The following is a 20,112-nucleotide window of genomic DNA, read 5'->3' as shown; positions in this document are numbered from 1 at the left end:
CCTTTTCAACCACCAATGTCTTTTCAATGGACTTAAAATGTTAAAGTGTGTCCTATTTATCTTGGATTTCAAGTCCTCCTATAGATTACATGTAGGATTAACTTGAACTAACCCCAGGTACTTTCTTACTCCCCTGATTAACATGTTGATCCTTAATGTAGTTTTCAAGGTAGCTGCATGGGTAGTCATGTACTTTATGTTGTGTGCATTTATCAAATAGCAGGAGTTACTGTTACTAGTATCCGCATACCTAGAAAGTGACAGGATCAGGGGTAAGTGAGTTCCTTGATGAAATATATTTTTTTACTGTTTCTTTGTATATAGTACACAGTTAATCTCAGTTAAAACATTTTTTAATTCCACATTCTTGGCCCCATCTGTACCATATTTTGGAGTCCTTGGGTTAGGAGTGGGTGTGGTGGGCTTTAATAATCAGAAAACATGACTAGTTTCCCTTTGAGCATTAAAGCAGTCTAAGATTTGACATCGTTTCCTCAACCTATACACAAACCATCCTATAGTACCAATTCGAAAGAGCCACCAAGTCTCTATCTATATAACTTCTTCTCAAAAGTCATCCTGTTCTGGCATCGACAGAAAGAAATGAAGAATGTATGTAGAAGCCAAAATATTGTCTAAAGTTTTACCCAGAGTACAAACCCTATTTTTTAAGCTTTTTTTTTCCACTTGGCCTTGGTTTTGTGCATCAGCTTTGTAAATGTCATCCCAGAGTTTCATGTCATGGTTAATTTGTAACTAACAATGCTCTAGTTTTGCAATAGAGGGCATGTTATAAAGATGGAAAAGTGTTGCTATCTGAGAGATGCAAGTGGCTTCTTGGGCGTGTGCCGTAAGTAGTTTTCTCCTGGGGAACATTAACACAGCTAATAAGTCAGAGGTCTGAATAACTGTTTGAAGTCCATATGCTCAGGAGGTAAGGTCTAAAAATGGCCATCCAATATCTGACCCTCTAACTAGCCTTAATGACTGTGATAGGAGAGTACTTTGGTGATAATGTGGAGATTTGATCTAGAGGGGGATGAAGGAAGGGTAGAAGAGATAAGAGGCCCTCTTTCCTGCTAGGAGCTGATAAATTCATTAAGACCTTAAAGTTAGGCAATGGCAAATGGCAGTAGAGATGGAGTGAAAAGAAGTTTGGATAAATATTAAGGCAATATACATTATCATCTTTACCATTAGAAGAGGGGAATAAAAACAAGGCAAGCCCTTTTGATTTGGATCTGTCTATAAACAGTGGTGCAATATGGAAAGTGGGGACATGGAATGAAAATGAGGCAGTGGGTTTGAAGAGTTGAGAGAGAAGATGTTTCCACTTGGAAAATGGGATTTCCCGATGGAGGTTGAAATATGAGCAGGCAAACAAGGTCTATATGTCCAGTAATGGCTGAGTAAGAATACAGTCAGACAGGATGGATTAGGAGGAGTTCGATAATATAGCAGTTTAGTACCTAGGGCGAGAGCACCCATGAAGAAAATGAAAGTCTTAGAAAGTGGTCCTTCCCAAGTTCCATGGATCTCTTCTCTCTAACCACTGGTGTTTGCATATTTGTGAGTCTACAGCTGGCTCTCTGTTTTACTGTGCTTTTTCATGCTTAGAAAATTTTAGGGCTTCCTCTCTAATAATTAAAAAAAATAATTGTAAGAATAAGATTGTTCAGATCTTTTTGAAGTGAGAAAAGACTCTTTAGATGGCACTGAAAGATGTCGCTAAAACAAGAATGTTATAACTTCATTTTCCTCTTGTTTGAAAAATCCTCATGTGGCTTTCGTATATTTCACAGGTGCGTGAGTGTCAGCTTGTTATGTTGTGCATGACTTGATAAACTATTTTCCTTCAATCTCGACTGGTCATCTCTTATACGAGTTGTTCTTGTTTCAGATCACAAATGTTATCTTAAGAAAACACCAACTTAAAACACACACACACACACCAAAATTCTACTGTGCATGTAACATAAACAGAGAGAGTGCTTGTGCTGTCTAATGATTCGTCACACTCATAAAACTACCTTTAGTTTAAATGACAAGTGGTACAATTTCCAAGAATTTAAATTGGCATCAGTATTTTCACATGCTATTATTATATGTAAATGAACTAATGACGTGGTATTCCTGTTGTCCAGGCAAGCTATTTCTCCTACTCTCTTTTCCTAGTAGACATGTCACTAGCCCTTAGTGATGACTGAGATTACCATCCCTCATTCCTTGCTGAACTCTCCATCAAGGTATGGGACAACCATTGAGATGTAACAAGAATAAATTAATAAAGAAAGTTAAGTTTAAAAAAAAAAAGAAAATAGTTGCTTCATCTAAAAAAAAAAAAAGATTGGTGAATCAGATAGTGTTTCATATATCTGAGCTCCCCCCCCCCCCGATGGTTATCTCATTTCATGTTTTGTAGATCTTCATTCCAGAATGTCAGTGTTCCTCTATTTGCTTTTCTTGGTATTTGGACTTCAGGCTACAATCCATTGTGTGCAACATAAAAGCTCTGATGGCAAAGTAACGACCTGCCACTTGCCCCAACAAAATGCCGCTCTCTATAAGATGCCATTTATCAATGCTGACTTTGCTTTCAGTCTATATCGGAGGCTCTCTGTGGAGAACTCAGACTGGAACATCTTCTTCTCCCCTGTGAGCATATCTGTTGTGTTAGCCATGGTCTCTTTTGGATCTGGTTCTAGTACCCAAACTCAGATTCTGGAGGTTTTGGGATTTAACCTCACAGATACTCCAGTGACAGAATTACAGCAGAGCTTCCAGCATTTAATCTGCTCACTGAACTTCCCAAAGAATGAACTGGAATTACAGATGGGAAATGCAGTTTTCATTGGGCAGCAGCTGAAACCACTGGCAACGTTTTTGGATGATGTGAAGAGCCTCTATGAAACGGAAGTCTTTTCTACTGACTTCTCCAATGTTTCTGCATCTCAGCAGGAGATCAATAGTTATGTGGAGAAGCAAAGCAAAGGGAAAATTGTTGGCTTAATTCAAGACCTCAAACCGAATGCTATCATGATTCTGGTGAACTATATTCATTTCAAAGGTAAGGCCTCAAGATTAATTTCTAGTCTAGTATTCAGATAGAGAACTCAGGAGAATTTATGGTCTCTCTATCACTGGTATCAGTAGTTGTCCCTCATACCACCCTGATTTTTCACTATTGTCCCTGTCTGTGGATTGTATTAAATCATTCCAAAATGACACACAGCTCTGTGTATGAATCCAGGAAATCTCTACGGAGATAACACTTTTAGAGATGTGGTTGACAATGTTATGAATGTTTTGATCATGCTAGGCTAAATAATTATAGTTTTTAATGTATTTAATGAAATGGGGAAAGCCTGTGCTTGGCAAGTCAATCATATTGTATCTAAGAATAATATGTCACTAACTTGGTATACACATTTGGATATAGTGAAAAAATACTTTTTTTATATGTTAAGTACCTACTATGTGATAAAGATTATGCTACAAAATACATACCATTAACGATTTTCAGTGATATCCTTTTAAGCAAGTCCATCTAAGCCTAAATATGGAGCTTATAGCAAGTGTCATGTGGCCTCTTTTCCAAAAGAGCTGCGTCTAGACGATGCTTCTAGGCTCTATAGATCCTGTCATTTATGTTTGGGTGAGTGAATTTTTTAGGCATAAGCCACACACCTATGTATCCTGAAAATGGCAGAATATACTGTTGCCTCATTTCAACCATTTTTTCTGGACCCTCATATGTCTTTGCATGGAAGGAGAGACTGTTTCAGATAGGTGTAGATAGTGTGGTGTTTCTAAACATAGACTGCTGCTAGTCCGGCGGCATTGGAGAGGACGTCTGATTTTCCCATGTGGTAACTGGATGGCTATGGCGGCTGGCTTTGTTTCTCTGACCATCTGATACAAATCGTGTATAGTCACTTGGAAGACTGGTTGATAGTAGGCATTCTTAATTATTAGATGCATGACTAATGATTTCAAGGAAACATCTCTCCTCTTTCTGTTTTTAAGCCCAGTGGGCAAATCCTTTTCGTGTATCTAAAACAGAAGAGAGTTCCAGCTTCTCAGTGGACAAGAACACCACAGTACAAGTGCCCATGATGCACCAGCTAGAACAATACTATCACTTCGTGGATGTAGAGCTGAATTGTACAGTACTTCAAATGGACTATAGTGAGAATGCCCTTGCACTTTTTGTCCTTCCAAAGGAGGGGCACATGGCATGGGTGGAAGCAGCCATGTCAACTGAAACACTGAAGAAGTGGAATGATTTACTTCAAAAAGGGTAAACAACTTAGTGGGAATGGGGGTCTAGGGCTGGGCCTAACAGTGGAGGTGAGGCCGAGTTAAGAAGGAACCTAGAAGTTGGAAAATTACTCAGAAGCATCTGGCAGTGGTATGATGATTGTTAGAATATGTCCATAATATACTGTGTGCCTGACACTTCTCTGGATACTTCCCACAGTGTTTCATCTAAGCATACTAGGAAACCTCCAAAGGAGGTAGTATCATGGATATTTGTCAAATTAGAAATTCCCATAAAGAACCCCAACATGAGTGTACTAAGAACCTGATACCTTTTTAGGGACCAGCTCAATCTTTGGGATGGATAAGATTTAATGTTTGCAGTACAGTGGGTAGTCATTCTGAGATAGAATAGCAATATGGAAAACCATGAAGTTCCTAGACATTACCCTTTGATCTTCATGCCACCAGTCCCCTGTCCTTGCTCAACGCCACAGAGATGCACTTTTCTGATGATGAGGGGTCAGGACACCATGTGTTGCAGCCCAACATTTTCTGAGTCAGAGGCCACTTCTTCTACAATACCTTCTGTGGTTCTGGTGCCATGTCAATGGTTGTCAATGCTCAGAGGAGGAGTAGAGTTGAATGAGAGAAAGAAATACACTAATGCGGTCAGTGTGGTGACTGTCCTATCCCCCTTTCTTCATTTCACACAGATGGGTTGAATTGTTTGTTCCCAAGTTTTCCATTTCTGCTACATATGACCTTGGAAGCACACTTCAGAGGATGGGCATGAGGGATGCCTTTGCTGAAAGTGCTGATTTTTCTGGAATCACAGAAGACAATGGTCTAAAACTTTCCCATGTAAGTTTGTAGATTAGTCTTTTGCCACATGAGCTGGAAAGGACATTGAGAGTCAAATGATTCACTCATCTCGTTTGGTCAATTGAGCTCATGTCTACAGAGGCAGTGTGATTCTGGTAGGTCAGTATCATATGAGTCATTCTTGCTACTCTAAGCCACTTTAGAAGTATTTTTGTGGGCTGGAGTGGTGGGTCATCAGATAAGAACACTGCTTTCTCTTCCAGAAGACCCAGGTTAAATTTCCAGCACCAACATGGCAGCTCATAACCATAACTGTCTGTGACTTCAGTTCCATGAGATTTTACTCCCTCTTCTGGCCTCTGCACCTAGCAGGCATGCCCAGGCTGTAAAGACATACACACAGGCCAAACACCCAAATATATAAATAAAGAAATATAATTTCTACCCCTAACCTTCATGTACTAAGATGACTCTAATATAATGGAAAGTCTTAATGATCAGAAGTGACTGTGGTACGGTACAGTTGCTAGAGGATGTAAGAGGGGCAGGAAAAGAGATAACTCCTAGAGATGGAAGGTGATGGGGAATGAGATGCTACCCAAAAAAGCAGCCCTAAAATCAGAGAAATTAATTAACTACAGTTGTCAAAGTAATGTTCACATTCAAGCAGCATCAACACAATATGATCTATTTCTTTTTGTACTTCCAACTTACCCAAAGGCTATATTGCCACAGTTTCAGGGGGCCTTCAATGTCTCTTTTTCTCCCACAGGCTTTTCACAAGGCTGTGCTGCACATTGGAGAAGAGGGAACCAAAGAAGGAGCTACTCCTGACGCTGGGTCCCTGGATCAGACAGAAGTAGCTTCCCTTCACCCTGTTATTCGGTTTGACAGAACATTCTTACTGATGATTTTAGAGAAAAGAACCAAAAGCATTCTCTTTTTAGGGAAAGTTGTTAATCCAACAAAAGAGTAATGGAGCAAGAGGCCATTGAGTATGTGCATATTATAATGAGAAATAAACATATGATGTAGCTTAATGTACTTGTTGTGGGCTTGAACTTTTGTCTTTTGTGCAAGTAATAAAAGTGGACCTTTTCATGACTACATTGGCTAGGGAAGAGGCAAATCCTGTGACCAAACATGCAGATAGTGGTGGTATCTAAAACTAAAGGAATGATCAATGTTAGTAAAGCACTGTAAAGCTGCTCATCAATTAGTTAAGTCTAGAAAATTTGATTGGGATTGCAAATGTTTTTTCATGTATCTTCTGTACAATAGTTATAATATAGGTCAAGTCTGCATATTACAATATTCCAATAGTATTGATAATGAACATGCAATAGGAAGTGGCTTCTATACGAGCTTCACAATAACTACTGCTCTTTATACCTGTTTGAGAGGATTCTATAATTTTATCTACTTCTAGATTTTTAATAACACTTCTTTCACTATACTATCAAGTCATACACTCAGTGCTTTCATGTAGGGATGTGGCTTTTGTGACCTAACATGTATTCAACAACAGAACAGGGTGAAGTGCATTTCCTCATACAAGCCCACATCCTCACTTAGCAGATCTCATTGTGTTTATTCATAAGCTATTGATGGAGGGATAATTCATTTGCATCATATAGTATATGCACTATTTTTTCATATTTCCTTCTAAATATTACATAATCTTCTCCTTGGTCTTGTGAAAATTTCCTGGTTAACCTGTGTATTTGTCTGTATTCTTCAATAAACTATGATAGTTTATGTCACCAGAACACCCACTACCTATGTATGCCATGTGATCTTCACCCACCAAAGTAGATTGATTCTCGATTTATTATGTATTCAAGCACCCAGTATTACAACATGGAACACAGATAACAAAGGGAGTGTTAATTATGTAGTAGACAAATTCTATCCCCAATCTTTCACTAACAGGAAATTAGGAACACATGTATAAGTTCTATATAGATGTGGATCCACATTACAATAAATAAAATGTCCTAAGAATATATTTTTATCTATTTTTCTTCTCTTCTCATTAGTCACATTCACAGGGAGGATTACATATCTTTTCTATAATAGTTACTTTGGCTTTGTGGATAAGGAATTGGAAACCCAGAGAAGGATAATGACTTAAGTACAGGAAAAAGGTCACATGATGTTTGATTTTACTGAACATTACAATACTGGTTCTGTTCCTTACACTATTCTGTGATCTTGGGCAAAGCATATAAACTCTGTAATGTCTTTTCCTTGTGTGCAAAATGTAAATGGTATTAATATCCATGTTGTTGCAACCTTTCCAAATCCTATGAGATGCAGTAAAAATGTAAGACACCCCCCAAAACAATGTAGGCTATTGCCACTGTCCTTGGTTGCCCCTTAGAACTCCAATATAAAGCCCTATTGCTGAAGATACTGACCAGTTAGGACATAGGACTGAGAGGAACTGAGTTCGAACTGACTTGGGGAACCTTCCTGAGGACTAGCTCTCATAGTGTCTGATGTGCTATGCAAGCTGCCAAGGGAGAAAAACAATCAATAGTTCTACTCAGTTGTAAAGCCTGTGAATGACCAGGCTGGTAATGATGCAATAGTGGCGCTTCTATCTTTGAAGTAATCAACAGCTGTTGAGTTATATTTAAGGCCCATTCAATAGGAGGGAATTCATGTCAGATATTGTAAACCTGGCTAATCTTTCCTGGCTAGAGAGGACGGAGACCCTAGAGAACACACTGCTACTATTCCCCCAAAGCAATATAATTTCCACCTGTTTTCTAATACTTATCCTTATACACAGACACGTAAGTGCAGCTTCTTTTTTTTTTTTTAGTGAATTGTAGAGACTATTACAGAAACCCACAAGTGATCAATATGAAGAGAACAAGTAAATGTTGGGTACTCAACCTAAACAGATACATCTACAACACAGCCCTACACCTAAGGGTCAGTGACAATTGTGGAAAAGCAAGGAGGAGATTCTAAGAGTCAGAGGAGCAGTATGCCTACTGCTAGGTAGTGTCTTACAGACATAGGCACTACACCCATGAAACCTCAACAATATGGCTGCTGAACAAGAACTGCTTAATGACAATAAAGACAGGGCAAACCAACATGGATGGGGCAATCTTTCACAAGGCATCACCCATAGATGAAGAATTACAATAAATGGCTGTTGAGAAATATAGGATCAGTTTTCTCTACGGATGAAGTACCTGATGTTATCTACTACCAAAATGTTAGCTCTAAATAAATGTCTATATTAGCAGCAACATTATATGCATTTAGTAGGTGTGTGTATGTGTGTGTGTGTGCGCGCGCACGCATATGCATGCTAGTTACATTTCTGCAGATATAAAATACCACAGCCGGAAGCAACTTTTAAAAGTTTATTTTGATTTATGGCTTTAGAAGAGAAGTCCATAATGGTAAGGAAGACAAAGTAGCAGATTATCACAGCAGGATAGTTCCTGATCACATTTCTTCAAATAGGAAGCCAAGAGAGGAAACTGGAAGTTGGACTAGGTTATAAACTTTCAAAGCCTGCTCCTAATGATGCACTTCCTCTATCAAGACTCCACACCCTAAAAGTTCTATATCCCCAATCCCAAATAGCACCACCAAGCAGGAGCCACGCATTCAAATATGTGAGACTGTGGGAGCCATCTCACATTCAGACCACCACATTCCACTCTGTTGTCCTTATAGGCTCATGCCCAGAGCATAATGCAAACTGTCTCCATAGTCTTTCAGTCTCAACACTGTTTAAAAGTTCACTCTCTTCTGAGACTCGATGTAATCTCTTAATTGTCATGCTCAAATTCGCGAACTCCATGTTTGGGGTCATTAGTTTTCAAAGGTTTTAATGGCTCAGCACCTCCACCTTTGCCACTTGTAACATACGTCTCTCTCGGCATGGTACTACTACTCTATTGAGCTCTTATTGGGTGATGTCTCATGACCCTGGCAGCCCCCCCCCACCCGCCTATTGGGAATCTCTGATACAATTCAGGCTCCACTTTCACTGCTGAATGCAATGGCCTCTTGAGGCCTTCTTGTAGCAACTGAGGCATTTCCATGTGTTGACTGACTTCAGTGGCTCTGAGAAACAGTGAAGAAAAAAACTATAACTTTGCTCACTTTTGTATTATTCATGATCCCAAAGCATGTACAACATGGATGACACTGCTAAGTTTGGCTGCCATCTTAGGATGGACCTTTGCCCCTTTCTACCACATTAGCACCAGATTTTGTGTGTTGAAGCAATTGCTTCCTAGAACCCAGCTACTCCTCAGGCTCTCTGCTTTCACAGGAGTCCTTTCCTTAACAATTACATTGTCTTTTGCAGCATGTTCCTTGGCATCCAACTATTTTTTTTTGTTAATGATAACAATACCGTAGACTCAATGTTATATTGTCTTGAAAATTCCTCTCAGCACTAATGCTTTCCAGGCTTCCTCTAGGATGGCTTAGTAAGCTCTGCTAAGAACATTTGGCCACGTTTCTTGTCCAAAGTTTTAGAATCTCCCAAACTCCTTCATAAAATAAAACATTGTCAGTGTAATGGTGAATTTTGGTTGCCAACTTGACATGCCTGAACTTAGGCAAAGAACTACAGACAAGAAAGAAATACTAAAAGTGAAGGAATTCGTGCTCTTCAGAGAGAAGTCACCCATTAATTATCCAATATAAAGTCGCCAGCCCTGAAATCATATATAATAATAACAGTAAATAGACATTTTGCATTTCTCTCTCTCTCTCTCTCTCTCTCTCTCTCTCTCTCTCTCTCTCTCTCTCTCTCTCTCTCTCTCTACACACACACACACACACACACACACACACACACACACCCCACAAGTTAAAAAGAGGCCATGAATTTTATAGAGATCATGGGATAGACAACATGGGAAGGGTTGGAGGGAGGAAAAGGAAGTCTGGAAAAGATATAATAAAATTTAATTTTAAAATATCATTTAAAGAACTAAAGTCAGTTAAAGTTGATTTATCTGAATAAATGATAAAGGCATGAAGACAAAATAATGTGCACATAAAATAGACTATTTCCTTTGAAGAGAAGGAAATCTTTATAGGTAAAGTTTGAGGACATTAATCCAAAAAGGGTAGTCATAACTATTCAAGTTCTATATCATTCCTTCTATATGAAGCATCTAGATTAGTCATACTTATAGAAGCAGAAAGTAGGATGGGCATTGCTCTAGGGAGCAGAAAGTGGTGAATTATATGAGTTGCATTAGATCTAGAAATCTGTAAACCAGTGTTTGTACTTATTAGTACTGCAATATCATCTTAAGTATTTTTGATGGCAGAGCTCATATTTAATGTTTTATTTTACCATTAAAATAAGTCCTATGAAGGTGAAGAGTTCAGTGGTAGAGCACTTGTCTGGCATAAGTGAAATACTGGGTTCACTCCCCAACAATAAAAAAGTTAAGACAACAAATAGTAAAATTAAAATTACCAATATTGGATAGTATTATATATACTTCTGTACAAATGAATAATAAGCTTTTGCTACATGTCTGAATCAGTTGAGGTGGTTTTAACAAAGTATCATATGCAGGGTGGCTATAAACAAGAGAAATGTATTTCTCACATTTCTATAGGCTTGGAGTCCAAGGTCAGAGTGTCAGTGTGTTTATGCTGGCGAGCATTGTCTTCTGGCTTCCTGATGTCCAACTTCTTCTTCTTCTTCTTCTTCTTCTTCTTCTTCTTCTTCTTCTTCTTCTTCTTCTTCTTCTTTTTCTTCTTCTTCTTCTTCTTTTTCTTCTTTGAGGCAGGGTTCCTCTGTGTAGCCTTGGCTGTGCTGGACTCACTTTGTAGACCAGGCTGGCCTCAAACTCACAGCGATATGCCTGCCTCTGCCTCCAGAGTACTGGGATTAAAGGTGTGCGTCACCGCACCTGGCGCTGATGTCCAACTTCTTATACGAAGATATATATATTTTTTTACATGCTGGAACAAACTAGATAGTGCTCAGGTATAGTTTTTAAATAGATGCTAATTGTCATGACTGCTTTGCCCTAATGACCTATTTAACATCTAAATGACTGTCTCCTAACACTATCACTTTGGGGAATAGAATTTTAAGGCACAAATGTTAGTGCTCTTAATCATTCCAGCAATAACACAATGGGTAAAACAGATAAAAATGGGAAATGTGATATTTGGATCACTGTAGCAAGTATAATTGGCTATGAAAGTCTATAAATGTTAAAAGCGATAGAGCTGTTACTATTGGTGTGTGGGGCTAGCTCTTCCTGAAAGGATACATTGTAGAACTTAGGAGTCCTGTTAGTAGGCAACCTGGAAGTTTAGTTCTTTCAAGGGCCAGCTTACTTTCAGAGATGTTTTTTCTTTATATTTTAAATTTACATTTATGTACATACAAATGTATGCATATATGTATATATGTATGTATGTACATATGTATGTATTTACCATGTGTCTGTGTGCATGAGCCTATAAGAGTACATGACAGAACCATATCCATAAGAAACGCATAGCTATATTTTGGGCAGATATTGTTTCTTATGTCCATTTCCCATCAAAATTTGGCAAGAGATTATCAATTACTTTGAGTGTCAAACAAATGCTGCTGGAATCTGTTGTGTAACAGTCTATTGCTCTTCCTGATTATTGAGGTCAATGACCCTTATGTACATGGAGTAATGGAGAGTCTGACTCCAGTTGTTAATAGCTGATTTCATGTAAGCTTCATCCCTACCTCATTTCTCGTGTTTCACATCTGAGATAGCTGATAAGAAAGGCAATATCTTCTCTGTTTTGTCATTACGAGAGTTTCAAACCACATGGGCCCTTTTGTACATAGATAATTACTCACAGACACTCCATCCATAAGAACCATAAGAGCACACATGTGGGTCATTTTCTCACTCTCTTGAGCAGCATTAGGTGCTGTGATAAAACACCATGACCAAAACACCTTCCAGAGGCAGAGTTTGTTTGGACTTGGGGCTCCGGAGTGTTACAGTCTATCACTATCATAGCCTCAGGCAGGCATAGCAGCTGGACCAGCAAGCTTAGAGTGTTTATCTTAAAATAAACAGGAAGCTAAAAGAGCACTAAAAATGATGTGAGACTTTTAAACCCTTAAAGCGAGCTGCCAGTGACACATTTCCCCCAACAAGGACCTAGCTCTTAAAACCTCCCCAGATAGGACGAGGGACATTGCATTCAAATGTTTGAGACTTTAGGTGACATCTCTTTCAAATAGCACATAAGCCATTAGCTTGGGTCTTCCTAAATCTCCAGAAAAGCTCTCATTTTATATGAAATGAAAATGGCGCTCTTTTGGTATATGGTGATACTATCTGAACTCATCTCTGAACCAATATTTCCATGTCAGTACACCCTCTGCCTGGTGTGGCCAAGTGAGCAGGGATTCATCTACCTACTATCTATTCCCTAAACACAGGCATCCTGAAATGTCTAAGCTGCATCCATATCTCATAGTTAAAATGCTTCTAGCCAAACTTCAGGAGAAAATATTCACCCCCTAGTTTTTATGATTTTCACACACCCCCCCCCCACAGCTTAGCACTGTAGAAATTGGGAGCAGAGTCTCCTCGTAGATTATTGAAAGTTACTTTTCGGTCCATCCATTGGTTTTCTGAGCCCTGAATTCTTCCTACTGGAGATACATAACCATAGAAGATCAGGATTAAAGCTAGTTTACTGTATCATTATGGAGCAAGCCTGTATTTCAAAGTATCCTCTCTGGACTGGAAGCCTTAAGCAAGTATGTTAGAGTTTCTAGTACTGTGACTAAGAAAAAGTAACACAGAGGGAAATATTTGTTTCGGCTTATGGTTTCAGAGATGCAAGTATATGTTACTTGACCCAATTACTTTGAGCCTTTATTGGCACACAGATTCATTGCAGAGAATATATAGTGGGCAAAATCTGTGTACCTCCGGGCAGTGAAGGTGAGGACTGGAAACAAGGTATACCTTTCAAGGGCACACCTAGAGTGACCTACTTCATTCAACTAGGTGTCACCAAGCTACTATAAATAATGCTTTAACAAGCATGCATATAGCTCTTTTGGTGAGTAAATGTATGTGTACCTCATACGACCTTATAGAGACTATGGAAGCATACCTAAAGCCTGCACATGTTCAAGCTGAATAGTGTCTTAGTACCTAGAAGAGGAAGAGGAAGTGGACATGGGGGTCCCACCCCTAACCAAGAAGCTATTTGAAATGAATTTGCTCCCCTTCCTTTGTGTTCCCACAAAAATTGATATGCACTAGCAAATGGAGAATTAATTTCTTTTGGTTATTTGGTTTTTTGTGGTTTTTTTTTTTTTTAAGACAGGGTTTCTCTTGTAGTCCTGGCTGTCCTAGACTCACTTTGTAGACCAAGCTGGCCTCAAACTCACAGTGATCCACGTGCCTCTGCCTCCTGAGTGCTGGGATTAAAGGCGTGCAACACCACCACCCAGCTAGAATTGATTTTATACAATGGAATGTCACTGGGTTTATCAACCACATTTGCCCAGGAGTACTAAGGAAAAAAACAAAGACATGTTTTTGTGGATTTTTTTCTTGCTTCATTTTGTTATTTTGTTTATTTGTTTTGATAGATAGATAGATAGATAGATAGATAGATAGATAGATAGATAAGTGAGTCATAGAGAGAACATATATTTTGGTGGGTAGGGAGGTGGGAAGGATATAGGAAGAGCTGGGGAAAGGGAATCATGATTGAGTTATATTATATAAGAATTTAAATTAACATTATATAGAAAACAGATACCAAGAGATAGGAACTGGCCAGTTAGATGATATACATATAACCAGCTTCCATAGACCCCCAATTTCTCTGGAGGGCACTATCTGAATTCTAGTACATTTTCATTTGTAAATTTGTTTAAATGAAAGCTGTTACAAAGCTTACTCTCCGGTGAATCCACATCACCCAATTGAGGTCTTTGCCACTTCCTCGGATTTTTATTTTGTCCCTTAAGACTTGAAGGGTGTGGAGAATTTCATCCTGATTTTTAGGGTTATTTCTACTTATGGCTTTTTAACTTCAACTTCTTTGCAATTATGGAAACCATCACTTGTCTTTAGACAGTCTGTCTCTGTGCCTAAGTTCTCCCATATCTTTAAATGTCTTTTCCCCCTCTGACCACCAAAACTTCACGTGTTTGTTGATTCTCCCAGCAGCTGCCCTCGAGGGACTGACATTGTGCCCATAGAATAAACTTAAGTCAGACATTGGACACTGCTCGGAAAGGGTCTATTCTGTATGCAGTATTTTCCTTTTAGTCACTGTGATCTTTGCAGTTTTCAGAAGCCTTTAAATTTTGATTTTAGTAAGTGACCAGACTTTACACAGTGATTCTTTAGGGGAACATTGGCCTGCCATAAATTGATCTGGCTATATTCAGGGAGAAAAAGTTATCTGTCTCTAAAGTTTCCTGAATTATTAGAATTTGCAGACTAGACTGAGAAGCATTGTTGTGGAGAAATATTGAACATGTATACTAAGAACATGTGCCAGAAAGGTTACAATGGCAAAGTAATAAGGAATGTTTTCAAAGGCCCCAAATACTCACTGTATGGAATGGAATACATTTTAGTATAATCAGAGAACATAGTGGTATTCAGTTATAAAACTTACTAATATACATCTAAACGGAAATATCACACACACACACACACACACACACACACAAACCCAAGTTTTCAAAAGAAATGTTACCTAATAATGATGAAGAACAAAACTCAAATTATTACTAGATTGTTTTTTTAAAAACTCACAAAATTATACATAAGCATTCCTGATGACCTATTGCATAGACTCAGAATCAATATTATTGTATTATATACTTGAAAATTGATAGAATATTGCATTTAAATTTTTATTAATTAACTCATTTATTTTACATTCCAATTGCAGCTTCCCCTCCCTCCCCTAATTCCTGTCTCTCCTTCTCCCCTCTTCTCCCTCTATGACCCACTCCCTTTCTTCTCAGAGAAGGGGAGACTTCACATAGACATCAACCTACCTTGGCATATCAACTTATAGCAGCACTAGGCACACTTTCTCTTATTGTGGCTAGGCAAGGCAGCCTAGGTAAGGGAAAGGAATCCCAAGGCAGGCAACAGAGTCAGAAACAGCTTCCCTGTTCTAGCTGTTAAGAGTCCCAGAAGAAGACCACACTGCATCATTGTTACACATGTGCTGAGAGCCTAGGTCCCTCCCAAGTATGCTGTTTGCTGGTTCAGTCTCTGTGGTCTGCTATGGGCCCAGTTTAGTTGGTTCTGTATGTTTTTTGTGGTATTTTTTTTTACCTCTATGGCTTCTTTAATCCTTTGACCCACTCTTCCATAGAATTCCCCAAGCTGCTATGAACATAGTTGAGCAAGTCCTCTTGTTATATAGTGGAGAATATTTTAGGTATCTACTCAGAGGTGATATAGCTGGGTCTTTTTTTTTTAAAGTAATTTATTCAGATTACATCTCTATTGTTATCCCCTTACTTGTATCTTTCTGTTATTCCCTCCCTCCCTCTTTCACCCTATTCCCCTCCCCTAGGTCTGTGACAGAAGGAGACCTCCTCCCCCACCATATGATCACAGCCTATCAGGTCTCATCCTGGTAGCCTGCTTACCATTCCTCTGAGTATCACCAGAGGGGATGTGGTCAAATAGAGGGCACCAGAGTTCATGTCAGAGACAGTCCCTTTTCTCAACATGACTGTGGAGAATGTGCTGTCTATTGGCTAGATCTGGATAGGGAGTCTAGGTTTACTGCGTGCATTGTCCTTGGTTGGTACATTAGTTCGAGGAGACTCCCCTGGGTACAGATCCACCAGCCTTGATGGTCTTCTTGTATGTTTCTAGGACCATTTGGATCCTTCTATTTCCCCATTCTCCCATGCCTCTCTTACCTGGAGTCCCAATAGGAAGTCCCAGTATTTATGCCAATTTCCTGCTAAGTGAAGGCTTTCAGGGGACATCTCTGTTGATCTAGTGCCCAATATAAGTGAGTATATACCATGTGTATCTTTCTGGGTCTGGGTTACCTCACTCAGGATGATCATTTCTAGTTCCATCCATTTGCCTGCAAATTTAAAGATTTCCTTGTTTTCAATAGCTAAGTAGTATTCCATAGTGTAAATGTACCACAGTTTCATTATCCATTCTTTGACTGAGGGACATTAGGTTGTTTCCAGATTCTGGCTATTACAAATAAAGCTGCTATGAACACAGTTGAGCAAATGTCCTTGTGTGGTGTAGCATCTTTTGGATATATTCCAAGGAGTGGAATAGCTGGGTCTTGAGGTAGCCTTATTCTCAGTTATCTGAGAAAGTGTCAGATTGATTTCCAAAGTGGTTGTACAAGTTTACACTCCCACCAGCAATGAAGGAGTGTTTCTCTTTCTCCAAATCCTTGGCAGCATGTGTGTCACTTGAGTTTGTGATCTTAGCCATTCTGATGGGTGTAAGATGGAATCTCAGAGTCATTTTTATTTTTATTTGCATTTCTCTGATGACTAAGGATGTTGAGCATTCCTTTAAGTGTTTCTTAGCCATTTGATATCCCTCTGTTGAGAATCTGTTCAATTCTGAACTCCATTTCTTTTTTAAAAATATTTTATTAATTTATTCATATTACATTTCAATTGTTATCCCATCCCTTGTATCCTCCCATTCCTCCCTCCCTCTCGTTTTCTCCCTCTACTCCCCTCCCCTATGTCTGTGACTGAGGGGGACCTCCTCCCCCTGTATATGCTCATAAGGTATCAAGTCTCTTCTTGGTAGCCTGCTATCCTTCCTCTGAGTGCCATCAGGCCTCCCAATCAAGGGGTCGTTGTCAAATATGGAGCACCAGAGTTCGTGTGAAAGTCAGTCCCTATTCTCCACTCAACAGTGGAGAATGTCCTGTCCATTGGGTAGATCTGGGCAAGGGTTCGAAGTTTACTGCACATATTGCCCTTAGCTGGTGCTATAGTTTGAGCAGGACCCCTGGGCCCAGATCTGCCCATCATAATGTTCTTCTTGTAGGTTTCTAGGACCCTCTGGATCCTTTTATTTCCCCATTCTCCTATGCTTCTCTCACCTAAAGTCACAATAGGATGTCCTCCCCTCTGCCCCACTTTCCTGGTAAGAGACAAAGAGAGAGGCACTGGAAGAATTTCTGAACTCCATTTCTTAATTAGGTCATTTGGTTTGTTGGTGTTTAATTTCTTGAGCTCTTTATATATTTTGGATAGTAGTCTTTTGTCAGATGTAGGGTTGGTAAAGATCTTTTCCAAGTCTGTAGGCTGTTGCTTTGTTCTGTTGAGAGTATCTTCTGCCTTACTGAAGCTTTTCAGACGCATGAGGTCCCATTTATTAATTGTTGACCTTAGAGGTAGAACTAATCCCAATTTTCTGAAATAGTGCCAGATTGATTTCCAAAGTGGTTGTACATGTTTGCACTCTTACCAGCAATGGAGGACTGTTCCCCTTTCTCCACATCCTCACCTACATGCACTATCACTTGAGTTTTTGATGTTAGCCATTTGGATAGGTAATCATATAGTCGGGGAGGAGGTCCCCCTCAGTCTTAGACCTAGGGGAGGGGAATAGCATGAAAGTGGGAGGGAATGAGGAACAGGAGGATACAAGTGACGGGATAATAACTGAGCTGTAATCTGAATATATTAATTAAATATAAAAAATAAAAATAAAAATACATAAAACGTAAAAAATAGGATGGAATCTTAGAGTAGTTTTGCTTTGCATGTCCTTGATGACTAATGAAGTTGAGCATTTCTTTAAGTGATACTTGGCCATTCAATATTTCTTTGTTGAGAATTCTCTATTTAGCTCTGTACCCCACATTTTAATTGGATTATTTGCTTTGGTGGTGTTTAATTTTTGAGTTATTTATATATTTTGGATATTAGCCCTTTGTCCAATGTAGAGTTGGTGATGATCTTTCCCCAGTCTGTAGGTTGCCTTTTTGTCCTTTTGATGGTGTCCTTTGCCTTACAGAAGCTGTTCAGCTTCATGAAGTCCCATTTATTAACTGTTAATCTTAGAGCGTGAACTATTGGTGTTCTATTCAGGAAGTTGTCCCCTGTGTCAATGAGTTCAAGGCTATTCCCCACTTTCTCTTCTAACAGATTTCATGTATCTGGTTTTATATTGAAGTCTCTGATCCACTTGGACTTGAGTTTTGTACAGGGTGATAGATAAGAATCTATTTGCATTCTTCTACATGCTGATATCCAGTTAGTCAAGCACCATTTGTTAAAGATGTTTTATTTTTTTCATTGCAGAATTTTGGCTTGTTTGTCAATAATCATGTGTTCCTAGGTGTTTAGATTTATGTCTAGGACATCTGTTTAATTCCATTGATCCACCTGTCTGCTTTTATGCCAAATTTGATGTAGATTTTATTATGATTGTTTAGGCTGGGCATGTGGCTTAGTGGTAGAATGCTTGCCTTGCATGTACAAGGCCCTGGGTTTGAGCTCAGCACGATAGAAAAACTAAACTATTTAAGTTTATTATGATTGCTCTAAGGTACAGATTGAAATCAGGGATGGTAATACCTCTGGAAGTTATTTTACTTTACAGGATTTTTTTTTTAGCTATCCTGTGTTTTTTGTTTTTTCTTAGGAAGTTGAGAAACGATATTTCAAGGTCTGTAAAGAATTGTGTATGTATTTTGATGGGTATTGCATTGAATCTGTAAATTGCTTTTGGTAAGATGTCCATTTTTACTATGTTAATCCTCCCAATCCACATGCATGGGAGATCTTTCCATCTTTTGATATCTTCTCATATTTCTTTCTTTAAAGTATTGAAATTCTTGTCATGCAGGTCTTCCTCTTGCTCACTTAGAGTTACACCAAGATAATTTATATTATTTGTGGCTATTGTGAAGGGTGTTTTTCCCTAATTTCTTTCTCAGCCTATTTAGTGCTTGTTAGAAGGGCCACCCATTTTTTAAAAATTACTTTTGTATTTAGCCACTTTTGCTGAAGATATAAGGTGTCTAAAGGGATAAGCTGGTCTTTGTTTTGTTCACAGTGGTGAACTGAAGGATTCTTTAGTGAATACATAAAGAATGGAGGAAGTTCTGACTATTATGTAGTGTTTGAGCCTGACGACTGGTAAGTGCATCTGCTGGGCTGCTGCTGCTGCTGCTGTTGCCATCATTTGTTGGTACTGGAACTCATCTTCTTCAGACTTCCAATGTACACTGAAGACTTAAGGCTCTCCAGGAGCCTGTTAGGTGTTCCTTGCCAGACTGGTGCTGCTGAGCCATCTAGCCTTGTGTACTGAGGAGCTATTGGGTTCGCAGCTTCTCCAGGGTGCAGATGGTCATTATAGGACTATCAAACCTCTATCATGTAAGCCAATCTAATGAATCCTCTTCAAATATATACTAATTTTATCAGTTCTCTTCCACTATGAAACCATGGCTAATGCATTTGTCAAATACAAAGCATAAAAAAATTTACAATGTGAGGTACTACCAAAACCAAGGTGCATATTTAATGTTAGCCCCAGCAAAATCCCAACACATTAAGCTGGAAAACTTAAAAGAAATGTATGCATTTCTAGATTCAGCGAAACCACAAAAATTAAACTATGAAGAAGTCAACAACCTAAACAAAACCATAACAAATGAGGAGATTGAAATGGTAACAACAAGCCTTCCAGCTAAAACATGGCCAGCACCAGATGGATTCCCCAAAGAATTCTACCAGGCATTCAAAATTCTACAGTGAACTTTTCTTAAACTATTCAGAAAAAGGAACAGGAAAAGAAAAAAAAAAAAAAAAAAAACAGAAGAAAGGAAAGGAAAAGAAAAGAATCAAAATGAATATTCCCAAATTCCTTTGCAGTCAGTATCACTGCAGTGTCAAAACCAAGTAAAGACATATATGGTGCTGGGTTTGCTTCTGGCCTCAGGGAGTCCAGACACCATTGCACACCAGTGCTGGAAAGAATGAAGCTTAACTGGACTAGTGGGTTA

General features: G+C 38.9%; 1 protein-coding gene across 2 annotated transcripts; it reads left to right on the top strand.

The window, feature by feature from the left end:
* The first annotated feature begins 808 nt into the window (after window positions 1-808).
* Window positions 809-6,352, top strand: Serpina7 (serpin family A member 7). Of its 2 annotated transcripts, none has more exons than XM_051141607.1 (5): window positions 809-934; window positions 2,423-3,067; window positions 4,027-4,300; window positions 4,977-5,124; window positions 5,858-6,352. In XM_051141607.1, the coding sequence occupies exons 2-5, from the start codon at window positions 2,437-2,439 to the stop codon at window positions 6,059-6,061; spliced, it is 1,257 nt and encodes a 418-aa protein (XP_050997564.1). In that variant the 5' UTR covers window positions 809-934; window positions 2,423-2,436; the 3' UTR covers window positions 6,062-6,352. The 2 variants fall into 2 exon arrangements, with proteins under 2 accessions (XP_050997564.1, XP_050997565.1); XM_051141608.1 differs by having other exon boundaries at window positions 811-850.
* Window positions 6,353-20,112: the final 13,760 nt, after the last annotated feature.

This window comes from Acomys russatus, chromosome X (assembly GCF_903995435.1).
Source record: "Acomys russatus chromosome X, mAcoRus1.1, whole genome shotgun sequence".
In the NCBI taxonomy this organism is placed as follows: domain Eukaryota; kingdom Metazoa; phylum Chordata; class Mammalia; order Rodentia; family Muridae; genus Acomys; species Acomys russatus.
The sequence above is the reverse complement of the archived record's forward strand: the minus strand, read 5'-3'. Positions and strand labels throughout refer to the sequence as shown.